The following is a 14,121-nucleotide window of genomic DNA, read 5'->3' on the forward strand; positions in this document are numbered from 1 at the left end:
AAAAAAAAAAAAAAAAATCAAATGTTTTCGCACAAAGTTGAATGTGCATTTATTCCGGTTTCCATCAAAATGAAGCAAAACAGTAGTGAACATGCATCATGCAAATACATTTCAAATAAATAAATGATAATAAATTCAAATAATACTTCTGTATATTTTCATTTCACTCCCTAAATTACTTTTTTGTCCTGTGCACCTATTGATGAGAGTTTTAAAGTCCAAGGACGTGGCTGTAGTCTGTATAGTAAGATCTTAGGGGCTGTTGCTAACGTTTCCAAAAAGCATACAAAATTGTCTTTACATTATAGAATTCAGGTGGAATTCTTAATTTTTCTGAATTGGTTAATGTTCTCTATGACTTGTTATTGTTTGTTGGGTTTTTCATTTGTTTGGTTTTTGGGCATTTGAGACAGCGTCTTGCTATGCAGTCCAGGCTGGCCCTGAACTTATCATGTAGCCCAGATTGGCCTCAAACTCACAGCGATCCTCCTGCCTCAGCCTCCCTATTGCTGGAATTGCAGGGACACACCACCATGTCTGACTCAGCTTTCTTGAGCTAAATACTTTGTCCACTAGCACTACATAACCGTAGAAAGATTGACTGCATTTTTACTCTTTCAAAGGCAATTCAGGCATGGTTGAGCTGAACCCAATAATCTGATATTAATTTTTAAATTCCTGCACTCAACAGTGTTCCAGACAACTTGAGAAGCGGACAAAGAGTGACATAGGTTTGTGACTTCTGCAAAGCTTAAGGAGACAACAGGAGGTACTCAGCAGCTGGGAGGAGGTGAGGGCCATTGGATATAGGATGCAAGGTGACCAGGTAAGCTGAGCAGGACACTGGGGTCATCTCAAGGAAGCAGGAGAGCTCTGTGGATCCCCGAGGGGTGGGACGGTCCCACCACATTTTTGAATCCATGTTTCTTTTTCACACAGTGTAAACTCAGCCCCGTATCTCTTCCTGAAAACATAAATTATTTCAGAGACATTTCCAGCTTTTTACTAAAGAGATACAAACGTATTCACGTTATGAAGCCCAAGTTGAATTCTCAGTATGTGAACTGATAATGATAAAGTTTCCAAACATGTGCCAATAAGTTGTGGCAAATGCATTTTATTGTTTCATTTCCAATCTGTATTTGCCTGATGGATGGATTGCTTTTTCAGTACTGGGGATTGAACCCAGGGCCCTCACACTCAATTATAACCCCAGCCCCTTTTTAAGTTTTTTTTTTCATTTCATTTTAAGACAGGTCTTGATAAGTTGTGAATGAACCTCCCCATTCTGGGCTGGAAATTATCACCCCACTACCTCAGCTTCCCAGGTTGCTGGGTGTGTTTGTTCTTGGCAAAGACAGCAGTTAACATATCAGTAACACAGAGTTCCATTTTATGACATTTCTATTTAAAGACCAACGTGGCTGTGGGGGGAAAGGAGCCTTACACACAGTTGCTGGGAGTGGACACAGTACAACCCCTATGGAAATAGGTGTGGAGGTGCCTCAAAAGACTAAAACGAAAAATCCTGTGTGACCTAGCCATCCCCCTTGGGTGTCTTCCCCAGAGAGTTAAGTACATCATATTACAGTGACCCGTGCACCCACTTTTATAGCAGCACCACACATAGTAGCTGAATCTTGGAAGCTGCCTCTATGTCCATCAGCAGAAGAATGCACTCAGAAAATAGGGGATCTTCGCACGGTGGAGTACTACTCTGCCATAAACAAGGATACGCTCGAGTCATTGGTAGGAAAATGGGTGCCCCTTGAGACCATAGTGTTAAGAGAAACAAATCAGACACGTAAGCTTAAATACCTTTTGGGCTCTCTTTTATAAATAAAGAACAAAATATAAGATGGATAAGAAAAAGTAGGGGCATAGAGCTTTCTCATATGGGAAAGAGATCAAAAGATGCAGAGAGGGGGAAGAGAGGGGACGGGAAAGCGACGAAAAAAGGACTTCAACTGTTACGCACATGCGCCGGCTCCACATAACGAATGTAATCATTATGTGTGGCCAACATGGACTAATAAAGATTTCTTTAAGAATCAAACCGTAAAAAAGACTTGTCTAAATTAAATCCTGCCCTGCCGCACAGTGACCTCAGGTTGCTATGTGGTACGGAGCGCGGGCCTCAGGTTGCTATGTGGTACGGAGCGCGCGTCAGAATCGCCACGAGTTCTCTCGCACCACAGTGGTCTCTGAGGCTCCAAAGGGACAAGGTCCCCGGACGGCCTCGAGCTCCAGGGACGCAGGAGCCAGGCCTCGACTTGGGCCTCAGCACCGGCCAGAGCTCACTGTGGTCCGTCCCTGTGAGCTCCGGGCCTCTCCAGGGCGGCTTCTCTCTATGCAGACAGCGGAAAGAGGAGAAATCTTCTTTATGAGAAGCCCGCCTGGGGCCTTGAGGTCAGAAGAAGAGACTTCTCGTGCCACCTTCATAGTTCTTTGCTCTGTTTCTAGCAGTCCTTAGCTCCTACAGCCTTTTGCGGATGTCTGCCTTTGTCATGGGGAAGTCAGTTCCTGGAAAACACACCACGTAGTTCTCCATTGCTGGAGCTGTCGTTGTACCAGCACAAGGCTTTTGGAGTCGTGAGTGCTTCCTAATCGTCTCTATTTTTTTTCTTTTTTTGGTATGGGGGGTTGAACTCGGGTCCTTGAGCTTGTGAGGCAGGTGGCGGAACCACTGAACTAAATCTCCGGCTTCCTAATCCTCTCGAGTCCGTCCCTCACTCCTTCACCAGCATCCCAGATGGACAGGAGACACCTCCTGTGTCTCTCTACACAGGGCCCTCGGAGAAAGGAGACTTCCTGCAGCGGCTCCAGGAAGCTTCGCTTATCTTTAGGAAATATCTAAATGTTCTACTCTTTTCCATCTCAAGCTACATTCCTATTCTTCTGAAAGCAGGGGAACATTTTGGCCAAGCCCGGGGGAAGAGCCTGGTCCCTTGCTCCTTCTTTGATGTATTTATTTAAAATAAGAGAAATGAAACCTGAGAAAATCTGTTGATGGTTTCAACTGTAATATAACTTAGGGATCGCTCCACAAGCAAAACTCAGGGCCGGATCTGCCAAGTGTGCGGCCGTGGAAACCTTCTGCAGACGGAGGCAGTTGAACCAATGCCTCTGCCAACGTGGTAACAGCAAGCCAGGGTGAAAACATGCCGTCCGCGTGGGCTCAAATTCTGCCCATGGGTGCATAATTCTTTTTTTTTTTTTTTTCCTGGTTCATTTCAGAGAGCTCAGGTTTGGGGTTGTTTTCAGAAGGCTGAGCAGCTTTCATTTAAATTATTCAAAAGTTGTATTTGGCTGAATGTTGAGTTTAGTTCATTCTTAAACTGGGATCTTTTCCAAAGGTTGTTGAGAGAGAGAGAGAGAGAGAGAGAGAGAGAGAGAGAGAGAGAGAGAGAGAGAGAGAGAGAGAGGGAGAGAGAGGACAACTCCAGTGACTTTGGTAGTGAAAAAAAAATGTAACCACATTGGTGACAGAGCCCATAGACTCCGTCCACACAGCCAGTCTGAAGATGCGGTCTGGGTGGCAGGTGTGGTCCGCAGCAGGATTTTTGTTGACAGGAATCTGCTGGAACTCATAGAAAGGAATGAAGCCCCAGTAATACCCTCAGAGGTGTGGGAAGTGGAGGGGACATTTCAGGGGTACTATGGCTTAGATCTAAAATGTCCCCCAAGGTTTCTTGTGTTTGGAAGGTGATGGAATCATGAGGGCCCAATACCCAGAATTCATCAGTGGACAGGCTCATCCATGGATGAGTTCAAGGCTGAACGTGCAGTCAGGAGGTGGGCCTGACAGAAGTGGTCACTGGGGCATGACCTGGAAGGCTGTGTGCTGTGCCCCGCCCCTCCCTCTCTGGCTCCCGTGGGCAGAGCAGCCTTCCCCTGCCCCAGCCCTTCTGCCTTGGAGCCTGCTGACCATGGACTGAACCCACCGGGAACCAAGTACGCCCACCTCTCCTCTCTACATTGTGCAAGTCGGGGATTTTGTCCCAGCCATGTGTAAGCCATGAGGTCAAGGGGGAGTGGTGCATCTGCAGTGGCTTGTGCTGGGGGCAGGACGTCGGAACAAGCGTGGCACTTCCTGTCTGACTGTGGAGAGGAAAGGACAGCTGAGCCAACCGATTGATTGCGTGGCTCTCCATTTTGGCCCCCGGGAAGTATGCTCCTGGAAGACCACTCCTTAAAACGTGATGCTGCGGAGAAACATTCACATTTGGTTTTCTTTGGGAACTGGGCACCAAAGCCCTGAGTTTTGCGGTTGCCTTTGTTGGATGATGACTTGAAATCATTTATTGAATATGGTTATAAGTCAGCCAGAATCTGAACCTGATTAATGGGATTAATACAAATCGATCAGCCTCAACTCAGCCCAATTTACAAGAGGCTTTTTCAGATATATAAATACATATTATACATAATTATATATAGGATATCATATATAGATCAGGGAGAACAACTTACACAGACTTCGTTACATTTTGTTTTTTTATCTCCAGTATATTTTAATCTCAGCCAAAGTAGACCCAATTGAATTCATTTCAACCCAATTTAAAAAAAAAAAAATTTATTCAGTCTCTCCCATGTGCCAGGTTCTGAGAGTACCAAGATAAATAAGACAAAATCACCCGTCAAGAAATGTGCAGACTGTAGGAGACAGACCCTGGCCGATTCAGTGTCACCTTGGAAAGGCAGGAGCAGGAGCACAGGGCACACAGGCTGGAGCCTGAGGACCTCTCTGTTTGCAAAGCTTCTGCCGCCACCTCTCTGACCACCCAGACAGACAGATGTGCACAGCACCCCCAGTCTTGGGGCCTTGCTCTGGGCCTTGAGCTCAGTGCTGGGCGGGGCTTGTTCGCCGGGCACTGCCTGTCTAGCAGTCATGGCTCCCTGTGGGTGGTGCAGGGCTGCACCCTCTGACTTCCAGCACTTCTTTCTGTCATGTTTTCTGCCCTCTTTGGTTGACATTGTTAGTAAGGAACACTGCAAAGAAGAGACCAACGGTGGTGTGGAAGGGCTTCGGGTCGTGTGGTCTGCATTGGTGCCCAAGGCTCTTGTGCACTTGAGTATTTTTAAGCAGCACACGAGGAGCTGCCACCAGCTGCATCATCAGCGGGAGGCTCCCAATCCCGCAAAGCTGAGTGCTTCACAGAGGCTGCTTCCAGGTTTTCCTGGGTCCCTGCATCTCTGGCGTTCTTGGGACTCCAAAGCCCAGCGCTGGCCAGGTCACCTGGCCTTGTCCACTCCCGAATCTCACTCACAGGGAGACCAGAAGGAGGCGGCTCTGTAGCAATGTGAAAGGTAAGTGTGGGCGCCCAGGTCCGCGAAGTCCCCACCGTGATGGTGTCTCTTTTGGTTCCTGTCCGAAACAGAACTGTGGGTTCCGGTTGCTTATTCTGGAAGTGGTTCCAGGAGGCAAAGATGAGGCACAGAGGACAGAAACAGCAGATGAGGAGGAAATTCAGGAGCTGGCCCTCTTCCAGCACAGCCGGGCTCAGCCAGGACAGCCCTCTAAGGGATCTTCTGGATTGCGCCTCCCAGGGACGGGAGCTGGAACCTGGACCCCACCAGACACTGCCGCTCCATGGCTGGGAGTTGTGGCCTTGGATAAGCAATCCCTGGCCCTGGGGCTGCCTGGCCCAGATGGACCAACTCCAACACTCTACAGGGAAGGTAGGGACGCGGGCACTCGGTGCAGGGAGGAGCTGTTGGTGTGTGAGGGGATGGAGTGCTCAGCTGTGGGTGAGCTCAGGGAGGTGCCAGCATGGTCTGGGCTGGGGAGTCCACCCTACTGCTCACAGGCTGCAGCAGATGAGCTGGGCCGCTAATGGTCGCACAGGAAGTTCAGAATGTGGCACCAAAGGTCATGAGTCATCTTTCAAATGCTGTGCTGGAGGCTATGAAGACAGTAACGTGGACACAGTCTGAAAGGATTGAGAGATAATCCTGGGTATAGGGGAGATTCAGGTGAGAAGGTGATGGGTGATGGATTAGAAAGAAAATCTGATTTTGAGGAGGCTGAAGTAGGAGGATCACAGATTTGGATCTAGCCCCGGAAAGTTAGTGATTTAGTGACAACTGCCTTGAAATTAAAAAAACAAAAAACAAACCATATATATATATATATATATATTAGAAAGGGCTGGGGATGTACGCCAATGTGAATTCCCTGAGTGTAGTCCTCAGTGCTACAAAAAAGAAAAGAAGAAAGAAAGAAGGAAGGAAGAAAAAAGAGAAAAAGAAAAGAAAATCTGGACCCCGATTGTGGGACACCCCTCTACCTACACAATATTGCAAAGCTTTTTATCAATTGATTGATTTATTGGTACATTCATCCTAGGGAATTTGCATGATCTATCTTTATTCTTATTATTACTCATTCTCTTCTCCTGCTTTAACCTTTCTTCCTCTCCTTATTTTCTTTTCTTTCTTTTTTTTTTTTTGTACTGGGGATTGAACTTGGGTCCTTGCCCTTGCAAAGCAGGCCACCAAACCGCTGAGCTAAATCCCCGGCTCCTCTCCTTATTTTCAAAACCTTTGTTTTCATTTTATCCTTCTTTTCTCATCTCTTTCTTTTTCCCTTCCTTTCCCCTTCCTCCCTCTCTAGTGCCCCTTCAAAGATTTTCTTCCTATTTCACAATACATTTTGGTCCTTATTTACACATTCAGTTTCTCACACCACAGAAATAATGAAATATCTACACGTGTGTCTGATTTATTTCACTTAAGAGTACGGACTCAAGGTGCATCCATTTACCTAGAAATGTCTTAAGTTTATCCTTCTTGATAGCAGTGTAGTACTCCATTGTATAAAACAACCACATATTTTGTGTTCATTCATTGTTTGATGGGCATTTGGGCTGTTTCCAATATTTAGGCATGACAAATTGTGCTGTTGTAAAAACTGGTGTGCATATATCACTGTGGTATGATGCTGTAAATTCTTTCAGGAAGATACCAAGCAGGGACCTAGCTGGGTCAAATGGAACTTCTAGCCCTAGTTTTTCGAGGAATCGCCACACTGATTTCCATAATGGTTGTACCAGTCTCCTCCCACCAACAATGGAGAAGGGTTGCTTTTTCCCCACAGCCCCTCCAACATTTGTTATTGGTTGACTTCTAGATAATAGCTATTTTTTCTAGGTAGAGATGAAATTATACTATAGAGCTACTATGATGAAAACAGCATGATACTGGCAAAAAACACAGAACTGAGGATCAATGAAACAGATTCAAAGATGCAGAAACAACTCCAAACACACTCAGCCACCTTATCTTCGACAAAGGGGTCAAACACCTTCACTGGAAGAAAGATCGCCTCTTTAATTAATGGTGCTGGAAACACCGGCCTTCCACATGCCAATGCATATTGCTCCCCATGCACTAAACTAAAATCAAAATGGATCAGAGATGTAAATATTAAAACAGAAGCACTAAATCTTCTGAAGAGAGACTAGATAGAACTCTTGACGACACAGGTATAGGCAAAGACTTTATGAACTTCTGATCACAATGGAAATATCACAATCAACAATTGGGATTTCATCTTATTAAAAAGCTTTTGCACAGCCAAAGAAACCACGAATAGAATGAAGAGACAATTCACAGAGAGGGAAAACATTTTTGCCAACTCTCCCTCAGACAAAAGACTACTATCTAGAATATATAAAGAACTGAAAAAAAAAATCAAATCCCTAAAATTTAAATACCCAATGCAAAAATGGGATCTGAGATGAATAGATGCTTCTCAGATGAAGAAGTAGAAATGACAACTAAATATATGTTTAAATAAATATATGTTCAACGTCATTGGCCATTTGAGAGGGGCAAATACAAATCTTAAATTACATCACACATCACAATTTATGTGTACAGACAAAGGCGATTTTAATTTTTCTTTTTTGTTGGCTCTGAGCTTTCTCCTATGCCCTACCTGCTGGTTGACAGGAAAAATTTTAACTTTGCGACCGTCTTTGCTTTAGAGCTTTGAGTCTGATAGATAGGGCTGTGTCTCCCTTGGATAAAATGCTTGGCTGCCTCTCCTGCGTCTCTTCCAAGATGGCGCCAGTGCTTGGGATTGGTCTGGTCTATGGCACTGTCTCTTACAGTCTCCATGGTGAAAAACCCATCGGTTGCTTGTTCCAAAACGTCCAATATGTTGCTAATGGGCATTTTGTAATAGCGAAAAAAAATAAGTTACTAGAGAAAAGTGAAATGCAAAAAGACACGAAATCCAAGCTCAAGTTTCTATCACTAGGTTGAACAGACATAAAACCACTGTGGCAGATTGCTATAGAAGTTTTTCCACATTTACTTTTAATTTCTGGACTTATCTTGTGATGACTGGTAGCACATTTCACACACTGGTACCAGTCCAGGGACCACACTTGGAATGGTATCTGTCTCTCTGAGGGGGCAGAGTCTCAGACACCATGTGCTGGGCTGCCTGGCAAGGTCCGTTCCCCTCTTGGTTGCCAGTCACCCGGTTGGTGTCCACGGCTGAAGCCTGGGGTTGGTGGGACTCGTCTGGAGCCCGTCCCGACATCTCCTGGCATCTCCCGCTCACTGCCTGCTGACACACACCAGATCTTGGCCACACCCTTCACCATCCCCAGGCGCAGAGGGGTCCTGGGCCCCAACCCCACAGCATAGAGAATCACTCAGCTCTGGACTACAGGAGCCCCCAGCGCTCTTGTTAGGGACCAGGGTCAAGAACCTGCCCTGCCCTTGGTCTCTCCTATGCCCGCCCCTTCAGGGGCTTTTGAAGGAATAGCTTTTTCCTATATCATTCTCTCCCCTCCTGCATCCACAGCGCCAGCTACCTCCCAATGGCAAGTGGGACTCCCATTTCTTCCACACCACTCAGGGGAGCAGGCTAATCCAGGCTGGGCTGGGGCGGGAGGTGCTGAGGAACTGCGGAGAGGCCTGGAGAAATGCAGCTCCGGTGCTGCCCCCACCCCCACTCGACTTGCTCCTGCCCCCACGGTCCCCCTCTGCTATGCAGACAGCCAGGTAGCCAGGCAGGGAAGATCGTCCTGTGAAGGCAAAAGTGAAGATGCATACTGATGATTTTCAAAGCGCATCCAGGCGGGAGACAGGCCTGTAGTTCCTGAACCGGGTGTGGCGGACGCTGTAAGTGAGCTGGCACCGAGAGGCCCCAGGGTCTGGGTGGGCAGTCAGGCCCCAGCCAGGGGCCAGATGCGGGGCATAAAACCTTAGACAGTGGGGCATGGTGGTGCATGCCTGTGAAGCCAGCGCTCTGGAGGCTGAGCTGGAAGTTCGAGGCCAGCCTGGGTAGTTAAGGAAGCTTTTGTTTTAAAATTAAAAAAGAAAAAAGGGCCGGGAATGTGGCACCGTGCGAAGGTCCTGGGTTAATCCTGAACATAACAGAAACAAAACAAAACAATGTGAATGAGAGGGCCGGGCTTGGGCAAGCCGGCCACGCAGTGCCCACTCCCAGGATCCTGACCCCTTTGCTAGTTATGTGACCTCAGGGTCTCCTTTGTGTCACGGAGAAAGGGACTCCCAAGATGAACGTGTGAGACCCTCAATGGCAGGTCCGTGCTGATGCTGCCTGCCCCCATGGCGGTGGGCAGAACGGTCCAGCCACGCGACAGAGGGATGGAGACGTCCCAGTGCTGGCAGGACTTTGTGACAGCAGCAGTGATAAGAAGGAGGGAACTCCAGCCAGGCAGCGGTTTCCAGGTATCTTTTCAAATGTATTCTCCGGGAAGGGTCTGATTAGACCCAGATTCTGAACTGTTTTCATCATTGATGTAATGACTGTGATTTCACCAGCTGTGATCCTCCTCAACCTCGAAAGTCCAATCCAGCTACCCGGGGAGTCTGAAAGGGAGCTGCAGTGCCACAGTCTCTCTGTGAACCCAAGGTTCTGACTCTGGTCTGAGGCTGGGCTCCCAAGGCATGGGCGGGGGGATTCAATGTGGAGGAAGGGCCGGATGTCGGCTCTACAGACTGGGATTCTACTCCTGCCCAGGTGGACACGGAGTGGATGCAGAGTTAAGGGGCCAACTTAGGAGGACGCTGTTCTGCTGCTCTGACCTGTGAGAGGAGCAAGAGGTAGGCGCATAAGGCTTGGCCAGGACTTCTGGGCTCAGGCAACCCTCCTGTCTCAGCCTCCTGAGTAGCTGGGAAGACAAGTGCTGACACCACGCTTGGCTGAGATGTGTGTTTCCCACAGAATTGGTGCACCAGTCACTATGCGGAAGAGGAGGGTCACGAAGGCGAAACACCCTCATCTGTCCCCAGGAGCTCCTATAACTCACTAGATGTCACCTGTCTCAAAGCCTCCCTGGAAGCATAAGGAAATTGTGGCTTCTATCAAGTGGCCACCACTCATCCATGGCTGCTGAGAAGGGCTGGAAGCCTGCTCCTCCCATTCCTAATTGTGCGCTGTATCTAAATCAGACTTTTTAAACCACTAAAGTAAGAGCAGGTCGTCCATAGCCAGGTAATGATTTGCAATTCTGGAATATAAAAGAAAATCTTTATGGTACTGATTTGATTCAGGTGGATTCACTGTCATGTCAGTGCCTTCATCAATAGGAAAATCAGGCAGGAACCGGATTTTCTAACAGCGGAAGCGCCCTCAGTCAGGAAGCATAGTGCTGCCAAAAGGCACTCGGCAGAGCAGTTCACGGACAGTCAGCCTCATAGCGCAGGGAACTCAGAGGGGCTGCAGCAAATCTCCAGGGACTCCGGATAATCCCACTTTAGAAATACAAATAGAGCTCCTGATCCCTTTGGTACAACCCTGTCACCAGAGCTCAAGGACAGATGTACAACGTGTTTCGTATCAACCTGTCTTGTGCCTTATGCAAGTTGATAGGAATTACGCGTTATGCGATTTTACCGAGCAGCTTGTGGTCGCCCGGCATTATTGAGAACCGCTGTGCAGGCCCAAGACAAACTGCTTCCGATGCAGAGGGAGGGAGGCTGCGGGGGAGAGCACCGCACCCTAAGTGTCCATGTGGAAGGGCACGGAACCCCTCAAACGATTTCGCAGAAGATGATTACCAAAGACGAGGGAGACGAGCTGGGGCCTATGTCTGGCCACTCTGTCCACCTAACATCAAGGGCAGGAGTCAGGGACTGGCAGGAGGGCTGGGAGGAAAGGGGACGAGGCGCTGCCTTCAGAGCTCCTAACTCCAGCATCCCCACACTGTCCTCCTTGTCTCTGGTCTCCTGTAGGTGTGCATTGCCCTTGGCCACATGGGCGGTGGGATTTGGAATGGACGGGGCTCCCCTTGACCTATTTCAGTGCTGGGAAAAGGTCCCTGAGGCCCAAGTGGGGCTGCGGATCGGGGCTGAGCTGCCGAAGTGGGAGTCGTCTGCTGTCCCCAAGCCTCAGAGCTGTCCTCAGAGCGGCGCCCCTGCATTTGAGCTCAACAAGGACCACAGAACTGCAAGCCAGTCCCTCCTCTAAAGCTGAGCCTGAGACCTGGGCCTTCGAGAGTCCTTTCTGGGAGGGCAACGTGACCCTTCCTGGATTCCACACATGCACGTGCTGGGCCATAAAGCAAGCTCCAAGATGTCCGGGCAGGGACAATAAAGACCAGACCTTCCAAAATGATAAGCAGGATTTTGGAACTCATAACGCTGTGTGTGCTATATTAAAAAGTGGAAGACTTTTTGAACTGCAACCTTTATATCCCAACTCAAGAGTTCTTTCAGCTTTGAAACAGCCACAATCTGAACTTTATAGGGATTATTTTTATTGTAGGTAAAGCAATTAAATTGCCATATTGGAAGGATGTAAACCTTTTAAGGCCCTTCTCGGAATATCAAAAGCAAAGGAGGCTTATATTTAACAGGTGTGACAGCTCCATGCAAGACATTTCATTGAGAGGGAGCTTGACATTACCCAGGGACAAATACTTAAATTAATCCAAAACATCTTTTGGATAAAAGGGATTTTAAAAAGAATTAGATTGGCCGCAAAACAATATAGAAAGAAGACTATCTCATGAATGAGATACTTAAAAATACTAATTGCAATGGAATGTGGCGAGTGGTATTTTCTCCAATATTTTCCTTTTAAGGGGAATTTTAACTTAATTTGAATTATGGTATTTGTCCACAGTAAGGAGAGTTGCTGCATCTCCTTTGCTTGTATTCCATGACCTCTCAAGTTAACTTACTGATTTTCCTCCTCAAAACTGATTTTTCTCCTATTTGACCTGAATTGTAGTAGACCAGACAGAAGGAAACCTGGTTTTGGGTGAGGGTACGACAACAGAAAGAGCTTTCTAACTTCAGTTGTAAGATGCAAGCAGTCGGAAGAGATGCTAGGGTAAGTTCTATGCAAAGCTTTTGGGGTCTGGGTTCTAAAATTCTTCAGACTGGATGAACCAAACTTTGTGAATGGGTTCAGTGTATGTTTTTTGCCTTTCAAGAAATTCTCCCTATGAGCAGGGTGCGTGCTTGCATGTAGTGTGTTTTGAGAAATAGGAAAGGTGCCTTGAGGTGAGGTACCAGTGACATTGTGTCAGAACTGTAATCTTTCTGAGCTCAGTGTTTCTCTTCTTAACATGGCAACTTGAATCGCCGAAATTGTATTCTTTCCACTGTTAAAGTTCAGTTCTTTATTCTTAAATCATGTTCATTTGTCGATGAATGGACATAATATTATTTTTAGCACTGTTCTATATTATTATAATCTTTGGGGCTGATAATGATGACCAGGAAACTCTGCTAGGGAATTCGGAGTATTAAAAAAAGCACTGGACAGGTTCAGAATCTCTTCACCTTGGCTTGAATGTGAAGAGTATTCTAGGGTGAGTGTTGTCAAGTGACCACCAAGAAGATGATTCCAAAACAAAGTGACACATCCTGGATCTGGAGCATTTGGAGAATAGAGAGAGAAAGAACCAAAGCATGCATTTGATAATCAAGGGCAGAGGCAGGTGTAATATATTTAAAGAGCGTGTGAACTGCAGTACTGTGACCTATGGGATGGTTCGATATGAAAGGTGACAGAAATCAATGGACTTTGCAGAGGACAATTGGAGCACAGATTGTGTGGACTGATGCAATCGATTACTAATTACCCACATTTCAACACGAATTCTGCTGTTTGTCCCATGATCTCGGGAAGGAAAGGAGGCATCCTTGTCGGAAACTTCATTCTGTTTTCTATATTTATTTGCTGTGATATCTCTATTGGAGAGGTGAACTCGCATCGGATCCCCTGTAGCCTGCCAGTTCCTTAGAGAAATTTCCAAGGAACCTGTGTGTTCAGCTTCCTAAAGTTTCCCTCTTAAGGCAAATACTTGTCTTGCTAGGTGGAGTCTCAAATTAATGGATCCGTGTCAGCATCTCTGGGATTAAAGTTCTCTGAGTCCAGGAGTCCTCAGAAAAGGCAGTTTCTACACTCAGCTGCTCAGTTCCATTTTATTTTTCCTCTAGCAAACAGGAAATGGAGCTCTGAAGGTGTTTTTATTTATTTATTTTTAATTGGAAAGTGCATGGGAGGGGCACACGCATCCTGCCCACACACAACCCCGGGCCTGACCCAGACTTGGTGGGGGGGTGGGGGTGTCTCTGTGTTTTTTCTTCCCTCTCCCTTTTTAAATTTTTTTTTCTATTATTTTGGCAGACTTTTTGGAATGTCTGGGAGCTAAGGGCTTTGCTTCATGGAGCAGAATTCTGAAGCAAGAAAAAGAGAAAGTTATAGACTAAACCACAGAAATGTAAACAAGTCTGCAGCTAAAATAACTCCACTTTCATTGAAAACACTCCTCCTTCACAATCAGACTTCTGTGTGCTATGGTCAATAAAACGGCATGTTAATAGCGACCAATTAATAGATTATGTTGCTCGGCCTTAAAAGTTGAGGGAGTTTTTAATTATTGTTTTTCAAATTAAAGGAGTGCTTATTCCCTCCCTTCCCTTGGGGTAGTGGCGGGGACTCCGCTTTCTTTCTGGCTGTTTGCTGACATTCTCGGCTGTTAAAGTTTGCAGAGGGAGGGAGACGGGCGGAATGGGGCGAGGGACGCGGAGGGCGCCGGGGCCGGTTTCCTAGAGGTCGCGCGCAGGGACCGGAGTGGAGACCGCGTCGCCAGGTAAGCGCGATCTGAGGTCGGACTGCGT

At 47.0% G+C, this 14,121-nt stretch overlaps 2 protein-coding genes across 2 annotated transcripts in view; both read left to right on the forward strand.

Annotated features, from left to right (window-relative positions):
* The first annotated feature begins 2,116 nt into the window (after window positions 1-2,116).
* On the forward strand, window positions 2,117-6,056 carry LOC104870840. The gene is made up of 3 exons (XM_010636609.1): window positions 2,117-2,409; window positions 5,382-5,682; window positions 5,811-6,056. The coding sequence occupies exons 1-3, from the start codon at window positions 2,117-2,119 to the stop codon at window positions 5,835-5,837; spliced, it is 621 nt and encodes a 206-aa protein (XP_010634911.1). The 3' UTR covers window positions 5,838-6,056.
* An 8,001-nt stretch (window positions 6,057-14,057) lies between these two features.
* The window catches only part of Erg (ETS transcription factor ERG), a 213,808-nt gene continuing 213,744 nt past the window's right edge, over window positions 14,058-14,121 (forward strand). The window contains exon 1 of the mRNA XM_010636545.3: window positions 14,058-14,093. The gene's annotated coding sequence lies outside the window, so the exon portion shown is untranslated. The remainder of the gene's footprint in view (window positions 14,094-14,121) is intronic.

This window comes from Fukomys damarensis, unplaced genomic scaffold (assembly GCF_012274545.1).
Source record: "Fukomys damarensis isolate Sample0158 unplaced genomic scaffold, DMR_v1.0_HiC HiC_scaffold_24, whole genome shotgun sequence".
Taxonomy (NCBI): domain Eukaryota; kingdom Metazoa; phylum Chordata; class Mammalia; order Rodentia; family Bathyergidae; genus Fukomys; species Fukomys damarensis.